We start from the raw sequence: 18,206 nt of genomic DNA, 5'->3' as shown, positions 1-18,206 counted from the left end.
TTATTTATTATTATGTTTGTTTATTCAGATAAACAATACATTGATTTACTTTTGTGTGAAACTTTTTATTTTAGAAAGACTGTATGCGAGGAAGTGTTAGTGTTTATTCATCCTGAGCAACTACTTTAAACTATTCCAGGGTGCTGTAGTTTCCTTCATTTTTCATTTTGGGATAAGGAACCACCTAAGTCAATTAGAAAATATTTCTGGCTGGCACAATCGAAAAATAGCTACAGGAGTGTCCAAAAAGACATTTAGAATTGGATAGAACTCCTTCTGGTCCAGGCAGGAGAGAAATAAAAAAATATCCCATACCCGCCATTATTCCGAACTGTATTCACTACCTGTAAATTGTAATATAAAACAAATTCCAGACAGAATATTTTTTGACATTTATTCATTTTCTTTATTTATATTCAACACATGTCTCAAGACTTCAATCAAAGTAATTTCGGATATTGATTTGACTATGGACACATAACTTTATTAGTTATTTTGGACTACAGCTTTGGTTTTTAGAGCAGCATTTGTATTCTGGAACAGTTCATTGTAAGAAAGTGTTAGTGTGTTAACACCCCAAGGAAAAAAAAAACGTCTCTCTAATGAGAAGATTTCAGCATTTAAAATGTCATATAAAATAATAAAACATGCCAACAAAGGCTTTGTCACTTCTTGCCTGGAAACATTTAGCAGTGATGCTGTAACAGTGCCAATGAAATTAATCTGATTTCTGTTTCTAAAATGACATTTGTGGCTTCAGCATTTTTGACAAACTGTCCTCCCTCTTGTGGCATAGTGAAGGCTTTTCAACAGCCAACAGCTTTTCAATAGCCACTAATCTCAGAGACGCAGTATTTTAGTAAAGTGGATGTTTCCCCTCTTTTGATTGCTGGCAGGATTCAGTAGAGATGTCAGGGAGCGCAGACAGGAGAACGCAGGTGCAGGTTTGGGTTTTAAAGTAATCAAAGCAGACAAAGCAGAAGGATCAGGAGGTAATTGTAAAGCATAAACAGACTGAAGGTCAGTCGATCAGTAAACAGACAAACACTAGGCGTGACATGATGGGGAATTCATTAAAAAGGTCAAAAGAGAAACGGGTATTCAAGAAACAGTTACTTTGCAAAGAATGAGAGCGATTCTGGGGGTTTTCTAGCAATGGGGGATGGGGGAAGGTCTGACTGGTTTTCAGCTGCCAAGGGGTTGAACGAGGATCTTATGTATTGCGGTTCATTTTGTCGTTAGTAGCTTCGAGAGCAGGTACAGATGCTGACAAAACCTCATACGAACCGCACAACAACTCTCAGGCATGACCCACATGATTCATGATTCCCTGCGGTTGGAACTGAACACGGCTTGTGCTCTGTTGTTTTCTATTAAACCGAATCAAGACGAATGTTCAGGGAAGGTGTGATGAAATGAGTTTTTCGTATTTGCTCATGAAAAACAGACATTTGATTCTTTCTGCAGCTTCACTGTAATGGTGGTTTTGGGTTATAGAGCTGCAAACAATTGTTTTTTTATGTATGGTTGCGGTCTATATGAGAATTGTGTCATAGCAGCAATTTGTACAGCAGATAAAACAGAAATATAAATAAATATATATATAAAGAAATTTGCTATTGAAATGGTTGTTGTAAATGTTTTCTCTCTGTGGTTTTATACATGCTTGTTTTAGCCTTTTAGCTTAACCTTACTTGATTAAGACAGCACAGAATGCCAGCTGTAAATATTAAGCACTGCTCTCAAGTGTATTTCAAACCTCAGCAACTGATTTATCTTGTAAAGAAAAATGTAAAAAGGTCCGAGGCTTATTTATTTATTTATTCAGGCTAAATGTGTTGAACAGCAAGGATTAAAATATAGATAAAGCAGAGGCACAGAAAGAAGAAAAAATTACAGTACACTATTTTCACAAAAGTTTGTGGACACCTCTTCCCATTTGCTATTATAATAACTTCCACTTTTCTAGAAAGATGTTCCACTGGATTTTAAAGTGTGGATATGGAGATTTGTGCTCATTCAGACACAAGGGCATTAGTATAATGAGGTACTGATGTGAGGTGAGGAGTCCTGGGGTGCAGTCAGCGTTCAGTCCCAAAGGTGTTCAGTGGGGTTGAGGTCAGAACTCTATAGTAGGCCATTCAAGATCTTCCATTCCAACCCATGAAGCTGGCTTTCTAGCACAAGTGAAGGGACATTTTGATGCTGCCACATCAAAAGACATCCTAAAATATTGTTTACCTCTAATAGTTTGGGGAAAAACAACATATAACTGGAAAAGTCAGGTGTCTCTATCCTTTCTTCTATAGTATACTCATGTTATAATATTTCATTATTTATTAGTGTTAACAGTCACCTGCCACATTTAAGTTCAAGTTTAATTACCTTGGTCCTTTTAATTCTGTGGTAAATTACGAACATAGTTTTCCATGTCTCAGTTTTGCAGTATAAAAAATGAGGTAGATTTTTTTACAGTTATGCTTTTTAAGAAAGTATTTGCTTATATTTCATTTCAGTTGCTTTGAAAGATTACTGTAATACTATTTTATTATGGTTTTTTGTTTGCTATCCTCAACTATTCTTCTATAAAGAAAATCACTCATTTCTAATCTCTTTTTTGTCCCAGGTAACCCTCCTGCTACAGGCACCGGTACACTGATCATCAATCTGGAGGACGAAAACGACAATGCGCCCTACGTGGTGCCCTCGGTAGTACGGGTATGTGAAGATGCCAAGGAGGTGAACGTGGCAGTGATAGGTGCACGAGACAAAGATATCCACCCCAACACAGACCCCTTTAAGATTGAGCTCGGGAAACAGTTGGGTCTGGAGAAGACGTGGAGGATGTCCAAGATTAATAGTAAGTCACACTTCAGATCCACACACAAACCCTGATCATCTAGTGAAAGCTTTCATTTAATAATTGTTTTAAAATGGATGAATAGAGACAGAGTTGATAAGGCCTTTAAAACTAAACAAAGATTTATATATACAGTGCCTTGCGAAATTATCCGGCCCCCTTGAACTTTGCGACATTTCAGGCTTCAAACATAAAGATATAAAACTGTAATTTTTTGTGAAGAATCAACAACAAGTGGGACACAATCATGTAGTGCATCGAAATTTATTGGATATTTCAAACTTTTTTAACAAATGAAAAACTGAAAAATTATTTAGCCCCTTTACTTTCAGTGCAGCAAACTCTCTCCAGAAGTTCAGTGAGGATCTCTGAAAGATCCAATGTTGACCTAAATGATGATAAATAGAATCCACCTGTGTGTAATCAAGTCTCCGTATAAATGCACCTGCACTGTGATAGTCTCAGAGGTCCGTTTAAAGCGCAGAGAGCATCATGAAGAACAAGGAACACACCAGGCAGGTCCGAGATACTGTTGTGGAGAAGTTTAAAGCTGGATTTGGATACAAAAAGATTTCCCAAGCTTTAAACATCCCAAGGAGCACTGTGCAAGCGATAATATTGAAATGGAAGGAGTATCAGACCACTGCAAATCTACCAAGACCTGGCCATCCCTCTAAACTTTCAGCTCATACAAGAAGAAGACTGATCAGAGATGCAGCCAAGAGGCCCATGATCACTCTGGATGAACTGCAGAGATCTACAGCTGAGGTGGGAGACTCTGTCCATAGGACAACAATCAGTCGTATACTGCACAAATCTGGCCTTTATAGAAGAGTGGCAAGAAGAAAGCCATTGCTTAAAGTTATCCATAAAAAGTGTCGTTTAAAGTTTGACACAAGCCACCTGGGAGACACACCAAACATGTGGAAGAAGGTGCTCTGGTCAGATGAAACCAAAATCGAACTTTTTGGCAACAATGCAAAACGTTATGTTTGGCGTAAAAGCAACACAGCTCATCACCCTGAACACACCATCCCCACTTTTCTTCAGGGAAGATGGTTAAAATTGATGGGAAGATGGATGGAGCCAAATACAGGACCATTCTGGAAAAGACCTGAGACTGGGACGGAGATTTGTCTTCCAACAAGACAATGATCCAAAACATAAAGCAAAATCTACAATGGAATGGTTCACAAATAAACATATCCAGGTGTTAGAATGGCCAAGTCAAAGTCCAGACCTGAATCCAATCGAGAATCTGTGGAAAGAACTGAAAACTGCTGTTCACAAATGCTCTCCATCCCACCTCACTGAGCTCGAGCTGTTTTGCAAGGAAAAATTGGCAAAAATTTCAGTCTCTCGATGTGCAAAACTGATAGAGACATACCCCAAGCGACTTACAGCTGTAATCGCAGCAAAAGGTGGCGCTACAAAGTATTAACTTAAGGGGGCTGAATAATTTTGCTCGCCCAATTTTTCAGTTTTTTATTTGTTAAAAAAGTTTGAAATATCCAATAAATTTCGTTGCACTTCATGATTGTGTCCCACTTGTTGTTGATTCTTTACAAAAAATTACAGTTTCATATCTTTATGTTTGAAGCCTGAAATGTGGCAAAAGGTCGCAAAGTTCAAGGGGGCCGAATACTTTCGCAAGGCACTGTATATTTTTTTGTGCGTGCTTGTGCTTTAAATTGATAGTGGAGGTGAGTGTTTGGAACAAAGGAACATGTTAAAGGCAGCAACACAGTAAGAGAACACTGAAAATAATTCTGACGACAGTGCTATTAATATCTGACACTTTTCTGTTGTGTTAAAATTATGAGTTCTTGTCTTGGAGTGGGGAAAAGAACAAACATGTGCTAGGTATTTAAAAAAATGCCAGCAGAAGTACCCAGCTGAAACAAAACCGAAAACATATGGGAATGAAATAGAAGAAAGAAAGAAAATATGAATAAATGAACAGAAAACAACAGGATGGAACAGAATAGAAAAAAAAGAGAACAAATTAGAAAACATAGGCGAGAATAAAGAAAATAAAAAGAAAAAGGGAACAGAACAGTTCAAAACACAATGGAACAGAAAAGAACAGATTATAGAAGATTATATATTTAAAATGAATAGCACAAAGGAAAACAAAATAGAGGACAATAGAACAGTAGCGAACAGAACAGTAGCGAACAATGGAGAACAGAAGATTCTAGAACTGTCCAGAAAATTTCTGGACAGAAAAGAACAGAAGAGGATAAAACAAAAAAAAACAGGGGTGAATAGAAAAGAATAGAAAAGAGAAAGAACAGATATAAAAGAGCAGAACAGGAGTGAAGAGAACAAACTAGAAGTAAAGAGAAGCAACGCTTCAGGCTTCTGCACTGACAGACGGAGAGTAAATCCTGACCTCAAACATTCTGTATGATTGACAGGGAGGAAATAAGACTGGGAAGAGTTTCAGGATACAGGCATGCCTGCATGTGCATGTGTGTTTTCATAAACTCACTGTCTTCTCCCACAGACACACATTCACAGATCATGCTGCTGCACAGTCTGAAGCGAGCCAATTACAACCTGCCCCTGGTCCTGACTGACTCTGGTTTCCCACCACTAACAAACAACACAGAGCTCAAAGTGCAGGTGTGCACCTGTAAGAAGAACAGAATGGACTGCAATGGAGTAAGCTCTCTTCGAACAAACCTTCTACTGCTGCTCGGCTTGCTCCTGTCCTCCATGCTCTGTGAGTACCATTCTATAATGTAGAAGTAAATAAATGGGTGTAAACAAGTAAAATGGGTGGAAACTTCTAGAATAGTTTACAATACAAAGCACCAAGAGCATTGTAGCGACAAAAGAAAAACCAATGTGCAGGAGAAAGGAAGTACCATTCACCTCTTCCCTACAGATGCAACTATGGGTTATTTCAAAAATTTAGTTTTTTTCAGAAATTCTGAAATTTCATTGTTGATTGATTTTTTTCTGGAACAGCCATTCTGACCGTCATCCCAGCTGTAATTCAGTTCTTAAATTCATTTTGAAGCTGTCATTTTAATACATGGTCTTTTCTATAGATATATTTTCTTTACTCAGAGTTGCATGTGAAATGTGACTATTAATATTATTATTATTGATACATTTATTAAACCAAAAATAAATAAATATAAGCATTACTATGGTCAAACTATAGTTGAAGGAGACTTCAGTGTCAGTGCTTAGGAAATGTCAGTAGGTCAGGAAAAGATTATTCAGGGCAGCGAATGTTCTGGCCTTGGCTTTGTGGAGAGAAGAAGTGAGTGTGAGCAAGATCGAATGTAAATCTGTGGTGTTAGAGGAATTAAACACTTTGGAATGTAATGTTCATGGAAAATAAACAACTTCTGGATGGCAACAGTAAATTTATACCACATCACACTGCCGAATCTTTTTGTTTTTGTTGTTGTTGTTTTATTCTATTCAATATATAATCCACCCCAACAAGGCACACATAGGTAGCAGTTGCATTCTAGTTACATTGTAGTTTAAGTGTAATTCCACAGTTATTAGAGGCGTTTATGTATTCCTAAAAGCTAACCTTTCCTAGACTACAATAACCCATTCGCACTTCATTTCTCCAAAGGCACCAAATTCCCTTCATCACTATTTTGGCTGCACTTTTGTAAGCAGTATGAAAGTCTCCCCAGTTTGGGCCTTTTGGCTATTCATGGCCCCTCTCGGACCCTTAGCTTGTTTACTGGCAGCAAGCCTAGCTCTTCAGGGCTGGAGAAACCACTGTTTGTTGAGGCCTTTGGGTTAAATTCTGAATACATTTGCATAATATTTTAAATACATCCTCCCTGTAAATTATAAAAAAAAAAAATCATAAAAAAAGTGAATCCAAGAAGTTGTCTCGAGGCTGAAGTAAATGTTATGGTAATGATATGATTATGAATAGTTTATAGGCTTGCATATATATAATGTCTTTAGTATCTATATTTTTATATACTATTTATCATCTGTATTGTAGGGGAAGGAATTTTCCCTACAGACTTAGGTAATTTGTTAAAGCTGTCTGGATGAACTGTTAGCTGAGATAGCGCTAGTCTTTATATTTTATGACATTTGACAGTAAATTTCTCTCTACTCATTCTTGTCAGAATAGAGGTAAAGTGACTTGGTGTATAATAAGCACCCATAAAAGCTGCAACAGTTTTATGACAGAATTCAAAACTCTGCAATTTCCTTGCTACATTTCATCAATAAGTGTGTGTGTGTGTGTGTGTGTGTGTGTGTGTGTGTGTGTGTGTGTGTGTGTCTGTGTGTGTGTGTGTGTGTGTGTGTGTGTGTGTGTGTGTGTGTGTGTGTGTGTGTGTGTGTGTGTCTGTGTGTGTGTGTGTGTGTGTGTGTGTGTGTGTGTGTGTGTGTGTCTGTGTGTGTGTGTGTGTGTGTGTGTGTCTGTTTGTTTGTTGCCCAGCCTACCCATTCCCTTGTTTATAACCCATCATATAAGCAGTATATCTCATTTATATTATTTGCAGTTGCATTAATAATTTACCCTACTCATGAAATGGGGCCATAATGGATCTATTTCTCAGTTGATTTAGTGGAGAAATAGATTTCAAAATTTTAAGATTTGTGTTCTGCCAAGGTTTTTTGGACTATGTTTGGTCTGTGTGCTTGTCCATGTATGATCATGTGTGTGTCTGAGTGTATGTGTGGATGCATTTACATAAATCACTGCTATAACTGTATATCACACTGTATATGTGTGTGTGTGTGTGTGTAAGTGTGTGTAAGTGTGTGTAAGTGTGTGTAAGTGAGTGCGTGATATGCTCTATAGCCAACTTCCATTCCCAAGGCCTGGTTCAAGTAGAAAAGGGCTCCATCTGTATTCCATGACACAATGGAGATATTGAGAGGCTTAAGCCCCACATGACCTACAGGCATCATATGCTCTCTCTCTCCAATGACACTTTATCTTTGTCTCTATCAATGTCTGTCTTCAATTCTTGCTGTTTCACTATTCTGTTATCGCTCCTCTAATCAGTCATGATCTCTCACATCATATCTAAACCATCTTATGTCTGCTTACTACCACAAACACAAACATATAGCTTTTCATCTACAGTATGTTCCAGTGGTGGGCTGTGCATTTCACACCTAGGTCTTCAGTGGTGTCTGACCTGAATCAATTCACCTCTTAATAACATTATTATGATGCGACAGCTATAGAAAACATCAATATTAAACATTATAACAGCGCTGCATCACAGACAGGTATCTCATGCAAAAAGAATGAATGTCATTACCAAAGCAAGAAACCAAATTAAACAATCCCCCAAGTCTCCTTTCACTGAAGTCACAGCTGCACCACCTGCATACATCACTTTTGCAGAAACATCAACATTTACCTCATAAAATGAGCCCGGGATTTTCGTGCATTTTTTTAGAGCATTAGGCTTGTCCTTGCATTTTTGTGCAAATTCTACAGGAAAAAAACCCCACAAAAGTATAAACTGTTCATGAAAAGCTTAACAACTCTTTTGAGCTCTTTTGGCTGACGTTTCTTCACGATGTCGAGCTTCTCTTGAAAAGTCCGCCTTGAAAATGGCCTTGTAAATATATCTGTGACCAAATCAAGTTCTTCTCCTGTGTCAGCCACTTTGAAATTAAGAACATCTGTTAAATCCAAGTGAATATATTTGAGCTTGTGCAGTTTTCTGCAGATGTGTTTTGTGAGCTGTGACTAGTGCGTTCCTACCATCCAATCAGGATGCAAAAATGCTGAAGTTATTTTGCACCGGCTAAAGGGCCTCGGAGTGAGCAAGTCACAATCTGATTGGTTAAAGCAACAGCTTCAAGAAACATGAATTTGACTCTACAACAGCCCACAGTGCTGACTGTGAAGAGCATAAGATTAACCATGGCAACACTTGATGTGACGGTTGAAATCTGATTGGATAGAAACTCTAACCCTAAACTTACACTCCAAGAAGCGGTACAAGCGATAGAAACACTATGAAATAATACATACAATACATATTCATACATATTAGTGGACAAAATATATACAGTAAATGTAATTCATTGATTCTGGTAGAGTTTAGGCCAGGAGAGAAGGCCTTGCTGGCCCTAACGGCCCGCCACTGGTATTCATTTATGATCTTATATCCATAACCATTTTCAAAATGTACTTTAATTTACTTAATATCATTAGTCATTGCACTGTTGGTGTGTAAATGTTAAATTCTAAGCATTCTGACGTTCTTTGGTCTTTTTTCTTTTGCTTTATCCTTGGAGGACAGTGCGATTCACTTTGTCAGGCAGCCTGCAAATCTACACTACTACACTGATGACTAACACTCTCCAAATATTAATATTAACACTCTTCAATATTGGCTCTGTAATAATTGTGTGGGTATTGGAGATGCTCATGTGTATGTATATATAAATATACACACATTTGGGGTGTAAAAAAGATGTATATAGACCCTGTCTCCGGTTCACCACTGTTCTTTCCTTGGACCACGTTTGATAGATACTGACCACTGCAGACCAGGAACACCCCAAAAGAGCTTCTCAAACTCGATCAAATCTTTACACTTCCCATTTTACATCTATAACAAAATAATAACAAAATGTTTACATGGCGGCTTACTATATTCACTAACAGAATCCAAGACGAAGAGATAATAGTGTTATCTAGAGATAATTAGTGTTTTTCACTTCACCTGCCAGTGGTCATAATATTGTGCCTGGTTGGTACAGTATATATATATATTTTATGTTCTTTGACCCCTCATAGAGGTTTTGACTCTCTCCTTTTGATGGTTCCTTTTTCAAGGGGAACTGTATGTATGTTTACAGTATGTAAAAATTGTGAATTACTTCTCATAAATGTTTTATTTACTACTTTAAATAAATAATACAATGATGGGAGTTTTTCAAACATTTTTATGTAATTTATTAGTACAAACTCTGTTTTGAAATGTTACTTCGAACTTTTGAGCCACTCGCGGCTTAGTCCGGTTCCAAATGAAAAGTCGCAAATATACATATACACACACACACACACACACACACACACACACACACACATGCGCATACCCATAAATAAAAAATCATCAGTTTCTAATAAACATGGATGACTTCCATCTTCAATAAACCTGGGATTGATCCTGGGTTTAGGCTGAGTATTAGGCCAACCAAGCAAGTATAAAAGCAACCATCAAGTCAGCAGAGTGTGTTTGGGTGCATCCAGTCCTCAGGAAGTGAACTGCAGACAGCTCTACTGATCCTGAACAGAGATTCCCTTTCATCCAACTCTAAGTAGCCATTTCGTTTAAAAAAGAGAGAGGGTGTGTGTGTTTGTGTGTTGCCGAATATCACCACAGTTGAGAGAAAATCCATTTTGCTGTTTTCCCTCTACTTCTTACAGATAAAACACTCCAGTACACTTGCTTTTTTGTGAAGCCATAAATAATGTATATAAGTGTAGGGAGTAGCACAAACACGTTCCATATGAAGGTACATAAGTATCTTGATGTAAAGGTGCTCTTTCAGCACTGATAAATTCTGCACCAAGTACAAGTCCTGCAGCTTCCCCATTCCTGCCACCCTGTAATTACACACAGCAGCACACCGTGAGCACTGTGCAACATGACCGATTAGTTCAAGCTTTACAACACACACACTATCTTTGTTGGTTCCCACTGTGTGGGTTTGTTGCTATTTAAATAAATTGATTTGATTTTTCAACAACAAACAATCATTTTATAAATTTTTTTAAAGCCCTCAGAAATTAGAGGTGATCTATCAGGGTTGACTACATCCAATCTTGGCATGCTAAGGTTTTGGGAGACAGAAAGAAAAGGAAGGTAGGTAACTAGTCATCCGCAGTCCACCGAGCAATGATCAGCACCTGTTATAGGCTGATCAGATAGTGAGGGTGGATGGAGAGTCAACAAATGCAAATACAGTTATCTCACATGCAAACGATTGAAGCTATGCTGCTTTCCCCCACATTAGCCTAGATTCCCAATGGTGCACATGACCACAAATGCTGAATAGAGATCTGTACTGTGGAATCCTCACACTACAGAGATAGCAACAGTGCCCCCTGTGGGTATGCTTGGAAGATGCATTGAGAAAACAGTCATCAGGGATAATCGTTACACCACAGTAGGGAAGGATTTCATGTATAATATACAGTACTGTGCAAAGATTTTAGGCACTTGTGGCAAATGCTGTAAAATAAGAATGCTTTCAAAAATAGAAGTGTTAATAGTTTATTTTTATCATAATGAATGAAACAAAATTTTCCGTGATCATACTGTATGTAAATGGACAGAGGAGAAATTCGAATCAAATCAGTATTTGGTGTGACCACCCTTTTTTTTTCAAAACAGCATCAATTCTTCTAGATACACTTGCACTTCTAGGTACAGTTTTTGATGAAACTCAGCAGGTAGGTTGTTCCTAACATATTGGAGTACTAACCACAGATCTTATGTGGTTGCCTCAAATCCTTTAGACCCTCCAAGTAATCACAGACAGACTTGTAATGTTGAGATCTTCTGTAGTTGCCTCAAATCCTTCAGTCTCTACATGTAATAACAGACAGTTTTGATGATGTTGAGATTGGAACTTAAATATAGTTTTTAATAATATTGGCTGTGCATCTCACAAACACCTCGCTAATGGTATTGCATGATGTACAATATCTGCCTGTGTTTCTGAGCATTGGAGACTCTGTAAGTCCTGACCAAATCTCCAACCCCATTTGCAGAAATGCAGCCCCAAACTTGTAAGAAACCTCCACAATGCTTCACTGTTGCCTGCAGCCACTTACTATCGTATCACTCTCTAGCCATTCCATTTGTTATTTGCTACAGCCAAATATTTCTTTGTTTCTTTTCTACCAAAACACAGTTCCTATGTTTTTGTGCATATTTGTGTCACTTAGCCTTGTTTCCATGTCAGATATATGGCTTTTTCCTCCTGCAATTTTTCCATGAAGACCACGCCTGGCCAGAATTCCCCAGATAGTAAATGGGTGTACCTGGGTCCCACTGGTTTTTGCCAGTTCTTTGATGGCCTTTTGGACATGTTCCGATGCCAAGGAGAAGTAAATCAAGTCAAGTCAAGTCAAGTTTATTTCTATAGCGCTTTTCACAACAGACATTGTCTCAAAGCAGCTTTACAGAAATCAACAGTCAAGGTAAACGGTGTGCATTTATCCCTGATGAGCAGCCGTGGCGACTGAGGCAAGGAAAAACTCCCTTAGATGTTTTGAGGAAGAAACCTTGAGAGGAAACAGACTCAAAAGGGGAACCCATCCTCATTTGGGTGACATCAAGAGTTTGATCATAAATCTTTCAACAATACAGAACACTGGAGATTGAGAACTAACATGAGCACTGGAGTATAAGATTATAATAATGTTCTTTCTGCAGTCTTCTACAGTCTTTATGGTTATAAAACTAGGAGCTACTGAGCAACTCATAAAATAGCTCAACATTTGTGATCATCACAGATCCAACACCAGCTTCTCCATGCCAGAGCCTTTAAACACTACAGGAGGCCTAGGAGTTTCCTTGTGCTTTTTCAAAATAAAAATTTAGTATAACTACCTTGTGTCGTGTTGCTGTGTTCAAACTTGACATAGTGTGTGACCTGTGATATGAAACTGTCTTTCTATGTCAGTTAATGACTGCATTTTAATCTAAATACAGTATGAAATTCATGATCATTAGTGCCTGCTTGGTTTCAATCATACATCTGACTGATCCTACAAAATGTACATGTGCAAAAGTAAAAATAAAAAGCCAAAGTGTAGTCATGCCAAATATTGATTTGATTTTGCTTTTTTTTCTGTTCATTTACTTTCCATTTTAATAATTATTAAAAATAAATTAACACGTTTATTTTTAAAAGCATTCTCACTCTGTCACATTTTTTTCACCACTGCATAAAACTTTTGCACAGTACAAAACACAGATCAAAAGCATCAATTAATGTTTGCATTAATTAACAGAAAAGGGGGAAAAATATGATCCCGGTGATTGTTGTCATGGCATGGATGGGCTTGTGCGAGTATTTCAAAAACTGTTGATCTCCTGGGATTTTTACACACAACAGTCTCTTGAGTTTACAAAGTGTGAAAAACAAAAAAAATCCTGTGTGGATGGTTTGCAGCCTGGAACACCTTGCTGATGAGACAGATCAGTGTAGCAGACTGGTCTCAGCTGACAGGAAGTCTATAATAACTTAGAAAAAGCACTCTTTCTGAGCATCAAGTGTGTCTCAGAACGTACAAAACATCAAACATTAAGGTGGGTGGTTATACCAGCAGAAGAGCATAGAGGATCATTTTCCTTCTGTCAGGTAGAACGAGAATCTGAGGAGATCATGGGCAAAACCTAACCGAAGAAAAAGAAAAAGTCACCTGGTAAATTTTCAGTCTGTCAAAACATTTGAGCTTCGGTCAATATAAAGTACGTGTATCGACTCACCAATAAACATGTTAAAGGCCTTCCTGCTTTTAAAGAACGAGGAGATGTAAATTACATATGACCAGCCACAAATACTAAAATAAACATATGTTCAATCTTTTTACCTCACCACAACAAACAAAGCGCTTGTTAACTTTTAAATATGGAATTCTGTCAATTTATTTAAATTTGTTATTTAAATAAGTGTCTACATCCTGTTCTGAAAACACAAATGGTAAATATGCATATGCAATAATGTGTAACATAAATCTGTATAAGCAGAAGTATAGTTATTTCCATTTAACTTTTTTTCGGCTTCTCCCATTAGGGGTCGCCACAGCGGATCATCCGCATGTTTGATTTGGCACGTTTTTACGCTGGATGTCCTTCCTAACGCAACCTTCCCCATTTATCCAGGCTTGGGACCGGCACAAAGAGTGGCTGGGGTCGGTTCCCCGACCGGGGATCGAACCCAGGCTGCAGCGGTGAGAGCGCTGCATCCTAACCACTAGACCACCAGGGACCCAAAACTTCCTTTCGGCTTCTCCCGTTAGGGGTCGCCACAGCGGACCATCCGCATGTTTGATTTGGCACATGTTTTTACGCTGGATGCCCTTCCTAACGCAACCCTCCCCATTTATCCGGGGAGCTTGGGACCGGCACTAAGGCTTGTGCAACCCTAATGGCTGGGGTTGGTTCCCTGACCGGGGATCAAACCCAGGCCGCAGCATTGAGAGTGCCGCGTCCTAACCACTAGACCACCAGGGGACCCTAGTTATTTCCATTCAACTAAACTTTAAATATCTACTGTACTTTTATTTACTCTAACTTGTTTTCAATTCTCATGATCTATTATGAGCTAATAAAAAGAACCCTAATAACTATATGCTAGTTTTACTTCGATTTTAACCTGAATATACTGACAGGGTAGTGTGTGGGCACTGGGAAGCAATAGATCTAAACTGAGCAAGACTTTTAAAGCCAATGGTAATCTGATAAAAGATTCTTGGAGGGCTGAAATGTAATTAATCCACAAACAGGGAAATAAGTCCAAGCTCTATCCATCACACAACTGAGCCACCGGCATACCACTTAAGTTTTAAATCCCCTTTTCTACCAAAACAACCGCTTTTACCCTTTTAATCTACTCCAACTACAGAGGAACCATATCTTGAAGGAAACAAATCCATCAGAATGACATTTCGCAGCATTTCCTTTTTGTTAATCTCTCTGTGGTACACATGGTGCACCTTACTGTGACCCTTTTTTTCACTTAATTAATATCAAGTTGAAAGGGATTTGTGGTGGTTTCATTGGGAAGCCTAATTTTTGGTAGAAGAAAATGGACATTTTGCCTTGGATTAGTGAAGAGGAATTGTTTAAAGCTTTGAGCAGCTGTAGTGTGGTGTAGCTAGATATTTTCTGTGTGGTTGAGTGTAAAGTTATAAAGATGAAAGTTAGCCGAGGTCCCTCAACGCCAACTTTGACAGCCATCTGCTGTTATATGTTATTTTGAGAACGACAGAGAGACAGTCTGTGAAAAGGAAGAAAGATTGTGTATTACGTGAGCGGGCTGCTGTGCTGGAGCAAAGGGGTCACATGTTATCATGTTTGCTTCAACTCTAGCTGACTGCTGCCACAACTACTTTCTTCCATTCAGGATGATCCTAATTAGATCAAACACCCTTCCATCCTGCTCCCTCAATCGTTCATTTTCTCCACGTTTTAGATCAGCGGCAGATGCCGGGTCTGCACTTCTCTCCTCTGTAAGTGTGTGTGTGTGTGTGTGTGTGTGTGTGTGTGTGTGTGTGTGTGTGTGTGTGTGTGTGTGTGTGTGTGTGTGTGTGTGTGTGTGTGTTGGATTATCTGTTTCTTGCCTGACTTCATTGCATCTTGGAGAAGTGAGGTAAATTGATTTGCTTATGTATTTTTGTTGCTCACTCTTTTTGCCTGAGGAAAAAAGAATTACCTTGTGTGTGTCTGGGTCTCTAAGCGTGAATAAAGGGGTGCAGGAGACTCATTACATTTGCAAAAGGCATTTTTTAAACCAGAGGAGATTTTCTCTGTGCTTCTAAGCAGTGTTCAATTTTTATTTCCCTTTCAGATTCACTTAGGTCCGAAAACACAGAAGTGGCTCGATGGAAAAAAAAACACATAAAAAGAGGGGGAAATCAATAGCTCTTCCTATTAAATATTCCCCCCATCAGATCTGGCACGCTTCGATCAGTCTAGCATTTCTCTGGCCTACAGGCCAATTTATTTCGGAACGTCTCACAAAATTACAGCTTGCATTTTTCAAAACTGGTCCTTAATCTCATTTTGTGAATGCAGCTCAGGAGAAAAAAAAAAAAAACAAGAGAGAGAGAGAGAGAGAAAGAGACAGAGAGTGGAAGATGGAGAGAGAAATAATAATAATGGAGCTAGTGAAAGATCCGGGAAGTCTACCCTCAGTATTACTTTTGTACATGAGTGGATTCATTTGCCAGCCCAGTATCCAATAGCAAAGTTCTGTTTTATTTGCTGTAGCTTTATCTCAGTATTAAAGGAAATGGAGTGTGATGTTCCTCTGGGATAGGACTTGTGGACAAAAATCGAAATGATTTCTCAATATAAATAAGCTCAGTTATTCTATATGATAGAGATTTGTTACTAAAGGTCGCCATCTACATTTCCTACTGGTGCTTTTCACTTTAATGTATATACTTGCTATCCCATCATTTTGCAGCATGAGTCATTTGTTTGCTTCAATTTTATGCATAGCATATGCTGTGAGAGATAAATACCGATCAGTCTTTAGGTATATGGCACTTTTTCCCTTACACTGTCAGTAACTACATTACGCTGGTCAGGATCACACTGAATACAGAGCCTATACAACTCGACCTATGCAGGAATATACTTGCATTCATGCATTCACACACTCATTTACACCTATAGGCGATTTATCTTAGCCAATCCACCTACTAGTGGGAGGAATCCAGAGAACCAGGAGGAGAACATGGGTTCCCATGGGTTTCATATATTTTATGGGTCCCAAAGGTTTATATATATATATATATATATATATATATATATATATATATATATATATATATATATATATATACAGTGGGACCTCGGTACTCGCGACCTTAATAGTCCGCGAGAAGCCGCGAGTGGCTCGAAAGTTCGGAGTTTTTTTAAATAAAGTTGGTACTAATAAATTACATAAAAATGTTTTGAAAAACAATTTTATTACTGTATTATTCATTAAAGTAGTAAATAAAACATTTATGAGTAATTCACAATTTTTGTTGAGTTTACAGTACATTGCATGTACAATTACCCTTACAAAAGGAACCATCAAAAGGAGAGTCAAAAGATAGATCTTCAGCAGTATTTTATCAGAACTTTAAAGTGATACGTCTATGGATGCCTCTTGATCTTTTTACAAACTCAGTACTGCTTAAAATACCCACTGTTTAGGCTTTTTTCTCACATTCCTGCTCTCTATCTTTTTCTCTCTTTCAGGCTTGTAATCTGTCTGTTGCCCACTCACACTGAAGAGCATTTCCCAGTCCGTGAACCCCATCAAACCAAGACCAAGGCAACTGACAAGGATCGTTCACCACATTTCAGAAGACACCTTTAACTCCAGGCCTCAATTTATTTCGTCCAGCACCATCAAAATTTCCCAGTCTCCCCCTCCCTCTCTCTCTCTCTCTCTCTCTCTCTCTCTCTCTCTCTCTCTTTTTCTCTGTCTCTCTCTTTCTCTTATTCCTTTATTCATCTTTCTCTCTCATACCACTGGACACTGTCATGGATGCTACTGCCTGAGATACTCTCACTGGATAAGGATGTACCGGATGGGGGGAAAAGCAATTAGACTTTCTGATGTATTTTATTTGTCTCTGGTTAAAGAGTACTGTACGACTTTGTTTACTAATGTAAGGCGAGGACGTAAGGCGTGTTTAGTCTGCCGTGACTGTGGTTTCTTAGGGCAAGGTGGTAGCCAAAAGCCTTTAAAGTTTAAAGTCAAATCTCTGGAGTCTTAATTTTTTTCTTTTGTTTTTTATTGCATTAGTTGTTATGGAGTGGAATATATCTTTATAGTAACAGTTGTGAAATGGTGGGGGGTACACTATATATATTTTTATTTTTTACCATTGTACAAATTTCTTAATTAACTTATGTAATTTGACTGCGGTCAATTACCCCTCCCAAATAAAAGACAAAAAAACAGGATCATTTTTGCATATTTTAGACACTGTTTTCATCGCTGTTGGTGTATTTCCTATTTTTTCATGTATTAACTTCAGGTTTTTTTTGTTTTGTTCTCCCAACAATGTTTAGTTGAATCTAGAGTCCTACACTGGTTTGCAGACTGTTTGTCTGTCTAACCTGTGTTTTCATGGCTCTGTTGGTATGACACTTGTCTCAGCGTCCTGCCCGTCCCCCCCACAGAGAGGCCAAACAAGGCTGTCGGTTTGTCGGTTCGTATTTTGCGCTTGTGAGAAGTGGATAAAAAAAAAGAAAGAAAAAAAAATAACAAAATGTTTTTGGATTTGTGGGAAAGACCCCTTAAGTCCTTATAAAGCAAAGTAAACAATGACGTTATGAATGAGTTATGTGTGTCTTTTGCACTAATTTAATAAAGCCGTTACTGTACTTCCCACCACTTTGGATTTTTTTTTTTATTATTATTTATTTATTCAAGTTCAGCTTAAGGTGTCTTTGTGCAGTGTAGTTTTCTTCTTTTCTGAATCAACAGCATAAAAATATGAGTGCGCTTACATTGTAATGTTGAAAAGCAAATGGATCCTTAAGGTGAGGTAATGAATTGAAAATGAGGAAATTCCACAGGGAGAGACATCACAGCTTTGTTAAACAAATGCAATTTCACGTTGATG

At 38.2% G+C, this 18,206-nt stretch overlaps 1 protein-coding gene across 1 annotated transcript in view; it reads left to right on the top strand.

The window, feature by feature from the left end:
• The window catches only part of cdh13 (cadherin 13, H-cadherin (heart)), a 313,054-nt gene extending 295,083 nt beyond the window's left edge, over positions 1 to 17,971 (top strand). Inside the window, exons 11-13 of the mRNA XM_083551942.1 lie at positions 2,627 to 2,860; positions 5,370 to 5,588; positions 16,828 to 17,971. Coding sequence (XP_083408068.1) covers positions 2,627 to 2,860; positions 5,370 to 5,588; positions 16,828 to 16,835 — 461 coding nt within the window. The 3' untranslated portion in view covers positions 16,836 to 17,971. The remainder of the gene's footprint in view (positions 1 to 2,626; positions 2,861 to 5,369; positions 5,589 to 16,827) is intronic.
• The last annotated feature ends 235 nt before the right edge of the window (positions 17,972 to 18,206 follow it).

The sequence above is a fragment of the Silurus aristotelis genome, assembly GCF_946808225.1.
Source record: "Silurus aristotelis genome assembly, chromosome: 10".
Taxonomy (NCBI): domain Eukaryota; kingdom Metazoa; phylum Chordata; class Actinopteri; order Siluriformes; family Siluridae; genus Silurus; species Silurus aristotelis.
This window is presented reverse-complemented; position numbering and strand designations above follow the sequence as displayed.